Consider the following 7,497-nt stretch of genomic DNA (forward strand, 5'->3'; position numbering starts at 1 on the left):
ATCAATTTTTATTTTATGGTACGAAATCACTTACAAAAACGTAGAATCAAAAAGTAAAATGATTGTATGTGTTGATACTGAAATTTGCACCAATGGTAAATTTGTATTTGGAGGAGAATAACTGGATATCTTGCAAGAAAAGTGAGTAAAGCTAACACCGGTGTGGTGTTGAGCCAAATCCACTCCAACGCTCAAGTTAGAATCGGATTTGAATTTGAGTCAACTGGTAACAATTAGCATAGGTTGAAAAGCATCTCTTTGACGATACCCCTTGAATTATATAGGTCGTCCATGTAATAACCAAACATAGCTTCTTCAACTTCCAAGTCATCATTAATCATTATTTTATCTGTTTTCCACCTAAACCATCATTATCTCGGTTGTTACGAACTTCAACCCTTAATATGCTCGACCTTTGGGCGGAAGTATGACTTTTGATTTATCAATAATTATCCTTAATGCATTATGCTTCTCTAATAATGTAATAATTGAGCTGCACAAACGGAATTGGGTAAATAAATAGTCTTTAAATTAACCATCTTAGAAGATGTTTCCTGTTTCCATTAATTTTCCTTTTCTTAAAAATCTAATGCATAGCCAAAAAAAGCTATGAAAAACAAGCCCAATTGAGGGTAGAAATGAGCTATGAGATTGACTACCCATAAAAATATATTTATTAGTATATTATTATATATATATATCCTTTTTTTTACCTGGCCTTATTGAGGCCAGCTGGGCCTTAAAGCCCAACTGCCAGCCCACGACGTTGAACAAACTGGGGGAAGGGGGACCGACTGGCCTATCGAGCTTGGCTTCCACCCTCGAGTTGCCTGTCGAGCTTGGCTAGCTTTCCTTAGTCTACCTTCTTAGCTCAACTGCCTTTACCCAAAACTTGGATTTAATTATGCTATTTGGGTTTAATTTTACCGTCCACAGTTGCCCTTCTCTCGAACTAGGCGACTCAAATCCTCTAGTTGGAGCTTAGCTCGAGACTTACTTCTCAAGCTTTCCTAGCGTCTATGTCTTGGCTTGGCTTAGGTGAAGAGTCTCGTTTTTCGTGCCAAAATCTCTTATAAAATGGGTTTACTTGGCCACCAAACTCACCACACTCCAATCTTCATCTTTAATCCCTCATTCCTCAAGGTAATTTACCGCTTGACTTATATTTTCCTTTTTTTTTTTTTTCTATCCATGGAGAATACCCGAATCTTAGTTCCTAGGATTGATGTGTCGACCGACTCTGACGATTTTGACTTCGTTCCTAATCAAAGGGCTCCAAACCGTACACTGAGGGAACATGAGTTACAAAGTGACAATTTAACTTCTCACACCCTTCCTTTGAGTCCGTTAACCACAAACGTCTTAAATTCTCTTAGGATCAAATTCTGAATTCTCGATTCGATTCACATGGGAGTTCCTTCCCTAGGTGAAGATCCATCTAATCCACCCCTAGGCACTACTCAACCATGTTCACTTTTGGAATCAGACTTCCCCTTCACCCTTTCATTCAACAATTCTTAACTTATGTAAACGTAGCACCCTTCCAATTATTTCCAAATTCTTACTACGTGTTGTTAGGGTGTTATGTCCTCTTGCTTCAACTAGGTAACTCAAACCCTATTACTATGGAGGAATTTATGTCCCTTCATACTCTTAAGAAAATAAAGTCCTTATCGAACTTTTATTATGTCACTATTTGCAAGGGGAATTCTGTTGTCTCTTGTCCAACACCACGAAGGGGTAGAACAAACAATGGTTTTTCGTCAGTGGTGACTGGCTCGTCTCGAACTGCGGAGAGCCCTCTTTATCGATCCCGACTGAGTTTCAGAATTTTAGTAAGTTTTTGGCACGTTTGTTCGATTGGGACCTATTTTTATAATTTATTCTAGTTTTTCTTTTTTTTTTCCCGCAATTGACTACAAGCCTACCTTGACTCGTGCAGTTATTACGTTTTGAGACTCAACTCTTTTGACCAATAGCTTGCTTCGCTACGGTCCCAATTTGGTTCAGTAAGAGTTTTTAGACAGTTTTGAACTCGACCTGTCTACCCGCATAGGTCTGACTGATGCTCTTTTTTTTCTTTTTCTTTTTTTAAATATTTGTAGAGAATTTATTTGAAGTTTACTCTTCTTTTTTTCCTTTTTTGGAATGGCACCTCGCAAGAGCTTGCATCAAAGGATACGTGATGGGCCCCCCCAATTTCACCTGTCGAACCCTCTTTCCATGCCTTACACAGGTGAGTTGAGAGAATCTGATCTCGCACAAAATCTCCCTGATGAGCCACCTTCACAATGTCCATGCATTCGAACCTCACCCTGTTATAACCCTTATACTTCTACCGTGATAGTCCAACCCCTTCAACTACTGAAGGCTCTACCTCGCTCCTTCATACCCTTTTGACTTCAACGAGTTATACGAGTCTGACGGTGATGAGGCTGCCTTCTTAACTCGGGCTATGGCTCAATGGACTAGAGTAAGTGAGAAAGTACTGACCCAATGGCATGCTGATCCCAGGTCAGGTATTAACAGGCCCTACAACATCTTCACTTGGTAAGTAATCCTGTTGGATCATATCTTTGTCTCTTCCGTGTACCTGTGTTTCTGTTCTAATCTTCCTCACTCTTACAAGTATCCTATGAAATGATGATGTCTTGCCAAAAATTAAGCAATGAAGTAGAGTTTCATAGGTTGAATCATGCAAAGCTGTGTGAAGAGGTGGAGACCCTCAGGAGAAATACTGTTTCTTGTAGGGAATTTGATCGATGTTCTGCTTTGTATGCCGAGATGCCTATTCAGCTTACCTGTTCTCAAGCATCCTTAGCTACACTTCAAACTCAGCTTGACACTTCAGTCAATGAGTTGAAGGAGACGCTTTCGGTGGTTAAAGTTGAGTTGCATGTGGCTCAGACCAAGCTTTCAGATGCTACATACTTAGCCGAGAGTTTTCAGAAAATGGAGGCAAACAGCCAGATGGAGGACGACTACCTTCAATGTGGGGTTATGCTGGCTATGGGCATCGTCAAGGCAAAATATCCTATCGTTGACGGTGATCTCATCCAATCTGAAATTGAGGCCTAGCATAATGACAAGACTCGAGGGATTGATAGTGTGGGTATCTTTGCTAGCCAAGCCTTGCCAACTGCCCCTCAGCCAGTCTTTGATGATCTTCTCCAAGGTGTTTCTGATTTTCCTGATTCAAGGACTCTTGCGAAGCTCGGCGATATTGGTCACATAGATTAATAGACTTTCTTTTGTTTTTTTTTTTTGGATTTATTATCATTCTTATTAGAGCATGTAATTGTTTTAATCATAGCTCAAGCTGATGGCTTGAGCTTGCAGTTTAGTTGAGCAAAATTTGAAACTCCAACGCTTAGTGTAGAGTTTTATACTTTTTTTTTTTTTGTGTGCAACTCGACTTATGGGAATTTACTTATTCTGCTCTTACTTATCCAAAGTTGCAGCTCAGCTTTGCTCGTAAGTTGGGCTTGTAGCTTGCCTGTCAGAATCTGCTATATTCCAGCTTTTCTTTATTATTGCTCCTTGCCCTTCACTCATGCACGAGTAACTTTATGCATAAAAGAAAGGACGTCTTTGCTTGAGTAAACTATAAGATTCAAAATGCTCATTGTCAATTTCAAAAGTGACAAACCTTAATACTCGAATTGAAAGAAATTATAAACCTTTTACTAAAATTTTGAAGCAAATCTAGGAAGTACAAATTCGTTTGTCAAGAAACTACTGAAAATAAATTTTCAAGTGTTCGGCATTCCATGGGTGGGGTAAGCTTTTCCCGCTTAGGTCAGTCAAGTTGTATGTTCTAGGTCGAATGACTTTGGCTACTTGGTAAAGACCCTCCCAGTTTGGTCCTAAAGCTCCATTGCCTGGATCTTTAGTGTTAGGCCTGACTCGCCTAAGGACTAGGTCTCCCACTCTAAAACTTCGTTTGCGCACACGGGAATTATAGTATCATGCCACCCGATTTTTATATTCTACCACCCTTAGATTCGCCATCTCTCGACATTCTTCCAATATGTCTAGATTTAGGTGGAGCGCTCCATCATTCTCAGCTAACTCGAATTGCTCGACCCTATGGGAAGGGATTCCAACCTCAACCGGTACCATGGCTTCTACTCGGAAGACAAATGAAAATGGTGTCTCCCCCGTCGAGGTTCGAGATGTCGTCTGATAGGCCCACAATACATTTGACAGCTCTTCAGGCCACAATCCCTTTAATCCTTCTAGTTTAACTTTGAGATTCCACTTAATGATCTTATTGGCAGCTTCAACCTGTCCATTAGCTTGCGGGTGGGCTGGAGAGGAAAAATAATGTTTGATACTGAGGCCAGCGCAAAATTAGCGGAATGTCGTGTTGTCAAACTGACGACCGTTGTCAGTGATCAGGACATGTGGTATGCCGAATCGACATACGTTGTTCTTCCAGATGAAATTGGTTTTTTTTTTTGCTCGGTAATTGCTGCTAGAGCTTTAGCCTCGACCCATTTGGTAAAATAATCAATAGCAACAACAGCGAACTTGGTCTGCCCCTTACCTGGAGGTAGGGGTCCAATTATGTCGATGCTTCATTGTGCGAACAGCCAAGGGCTCATGATGTTTGTGATAGGTTCAAGAAGCTGTTTGGGTACGATCGCAAATTGTTGACATTGATCGCAAGATGTTGTGAACTTACATGCATCTCGAGCTAGTATGGGCCAATAATAACCTTGACGAATTATTTTCTTTGCGAGGTCTTGGGCCCCAGAATGATTACCACACACTCCCTCGTGAATTTCCCACATGATGTAATCAGCTTCCTCTATATCAACATATTTTAGTAGAGGGAGAGAATATCCTCTCTTATATAGCCTTCAATTATTTATTACATAGTGGCCAGCCTTGCACCTTAACCGTCAAGCTTTAACTTTGTCATTTGACAATACCCCTTTTTCCAGAAACTTGATTAAAGAGGGTCATCCAACTGCTATGCTTAATCCGCGTTTACTCATCTATCTCCATAGCTTCTTCTCTCAATATACTGGGTGCATTCAAAACTTCTACAGGCACCATTCTACCTAGGTCAGCATCATGAGTTGCTGCCAACTGGGCTAAGAAGTCGGCATTGGTATTATGAGATCGTGGTATCTGCTTTATCTCGCACCTGCTAAATGAACTTAGCATTTTCCATACTTCTGCTAGATAAATAGTCATTCTACGATCTTTGGTCTGATACGTCTCGGCCACCTGATTGACAATGAGTTGGGAATCATTGTAAATAATCAGGTTGGTGACTCCAACTTCAATAGCTAGCCGTAGTCCCAGCTAATAGTGCTTCATATTCTGCCTCATTATTCGAAGCCCGAAACTTGAACCTTAGGGCATACTTAAGACGCCCTCCCTTTGGTGACAACAGCAGCTATCCGGCTCCATAACCCTTTCTATTGGACGATCGGTCCATATAAAGCTCCCATGGAAGGTCGTTGCAACTCTCGATTTTTTGACATATTTCTTTCATGCATACCTCCGTGTTATCCCCCGGTGAGGCACATGGAGTGAACTCAGCGACAAAGTCAGCTACAGCTTGGCCCTTCATTGCAGTTCGGGGGCGAAAATGGATGTCATATTCGCCCAACTCAACTACCCATTTCATTAGTCTACCAGACGCTTCTGGCTTTTGCAGCACCTGTCTAATGGAAAACTGGTTAAAACCGTCACTTTATGTGCTTTAAAATAAGGGCATAACCTTCGGCCAGATACCACCAAGGTGAGGGCAAGCTTCTCTACCTAGAGGTATCTCGTTTCTGCCCCTACCATCGACTTGCTAGTGTAATATATCGGTGACTGTCGGCCCTCGTCTTCCTTGACTAGGACAGAACTAACTGCGGAATCAAACACTGCTAGGTATAAGAAAAATTCTTCGCCTGGCACAGGCTTGGAAAGAAGTGGGACCGAGTTGAGATAATTTTTTAGTTGCTTGAATGCTTATTCACATTCCTTTATCCACTCAAAGTTAGCTTTTTTCCTTAATACCTTAAAAAATTGAACATATTTATCAGTAGCTCGACTTACAAAACGATTAAGAGCCGCTATCTTCCCGTTCAGGCTTTGCAGCTGTTTTACCGTTTTGGGAGACTCCATCTCCAATATAACTCATATTTTATCTGGATTTGCCTCAATTCCTCTCTGGTTTACCATAAAGCCCAAAAACTTACCAGAAGCCACTCCGAAAGCACACTTTTCTGGGTTTAGCTTCATTTGATATCTTCTCAAGATTCTAAAGGCCTCAGCCAGATCATCTACATGGTTGTTCAATTTTTTTCTTTTAACCAGTATGTCATCCACGTATACCTTCATATTCCTGCCAATAAGAAGAGCAAACATTTTATTCACCAGACGTTGATAAGTAGCTTCTGCATTCTTGAGCCCAAACGACATCATAGTATAACAATAAAGTACCTGGCTAGTAACAAAAGAGGTTTTCTTTTGATCTGGGGGGTGCATTCTAATTTGGTTATACCCTGAGTATGAATCCATGAAGCTCAATAGCTCATGGCCAGTAGTAGCATCGACGAGTTTGTCTATTCTCGGGAGTGGGAAACTATACTTCGGCCAAGCTTTATTGAGATCAGTAAAATTAATGCACATTCTCCATTTTCCATTTGCTTTATTGACGAGCACCACGTTGGGCAACCACCGTAGGTAGTGGACTTTTCGGATGAACTTCGTTCGTAATAAGCTGTCAACTTGCTCAGCTATTATTTCATTACGAGCTTGATTAAAAGACTGCCTCTTTTGGCGCACTGGTTTGAAGCTTAGATCAGCACTGAGGCGGTGCACCATTACTTGTGGGTCTACCCTTGACATTGTAAGAGTGTAATAACATACAACGGAAGTAACAAGGATCAATAAGCATTCAAATTCACTAATTTTGGCAGAAACTAAAGCATGCTCATCTAATATAAAAGGGTTTGTGATCATATCTTTGAAGAACTCTTCAAGATCTCGATCAATCAGTAGCAGACTTCTCCAAATAACACCGTGAACCATCTCAAGATCTTCCGCACTATCCTCTTGGATCTTTAGAACAAGTTGTGGGACTAAAAAACGTTGAAGCAATGAAAACACAAGGAGAAGCTCACAACAGCACACTATTTGAAGAACTTTTCTTCCAGTCGAAATTTTCTCTAAAATTTCTGTAGAATGCCTCCCTTAATTTCACTCCATTCTTCTTTAATTATTGCAGGTGAACATGCAAAGAAGAATGTTGCATGATTTGCAGCTCATGCTTGAAGTTAATGAAGATGAGGAAATGGATTTTGTGTGAGCATGAAGAAGATGGATAATGGAATATCACATTTTTTCCATTTGTGCATGATTTCCAACATTTTCAATTTTTCTCAAAATCAAAACTTGATTTCAAATTCTATTTTGATTTTAAAATTGAAATTTTAATTTATAAAATTAATTTTTAAATAAAATTAATTAATTTAATATCAAATATTA

General features: G+C 40.2%; 1 protein-coding gene across 1 annotated transcript; it reads right to left on the minus strand.

Moving 5' to 3' along the window:
• Positions 1 to 3,966: 3,966 nt before the first annotated feature.
• On the minus strand, positions 3,967 to 6,858 carry LOC150033853 (uncharacterized). The gene is made up of 6 exons (XM_090317094.1): positions 6,512 to 6,858; positions 6,207 to 6,352; positions 5,806 to 5,873; positions 5,516 to 5,692; positions 5,034 to 5,238; positions 3,967 to 4,310 (listed from the first exon to the last, which is right to left on the minus strand). The coding sequence occupies exons 1-6, from the start codon at positions 6,856 to 6,858 to the stop codon at positions 3,967 to 3,969; spliced, it is 1,287 nt and encodes a 428-aa protein (XP_090173220.1).
• Positions 6,859 to 7,497: the final 639 nt, after the last annotated feature.

This window comes from Benincasa hispida, chromosome 9 (assembly GCF_027475165.1).
Source record: "Benincasa hispida cultivar pf3 chromosome 9, pf3_genome.v1.1, whole genome shotgun sequence".
NCBI classification, from domain to species: Eukaryota; Viridiplantae; Streptophyta; class Magnoliopsida; order Cucurbitales; family Cucurbitaceae; genus Benincasa; species Benincasa hispida.

Excerpts from the sequence above, each read along its gene's own strand:
- LOC150033853 (XM_090317094.1), bottom strand. The coding sequence starts at position 6,858 with ATGTCAAGGGTAGACCCACAAGTAATGGTGCACCGCCTCAGTGCTGAT. Across the intron at positions 6,353-6,511 it reads TTCATGGATTCATACTCAGG|GAATATGAAGGTATACGTGG; the intron begins GTATAACCAAAT and ends TCTTATTGGCAG. Across the intron at positions 5,874-6,206 it reads TGCTTTCGGAGTGGCTTCTG|TTAGTTCTGTCCTAGTCAAG; the intron begins GTAAGTTTTTGG and ends TTGATTCCGCAG.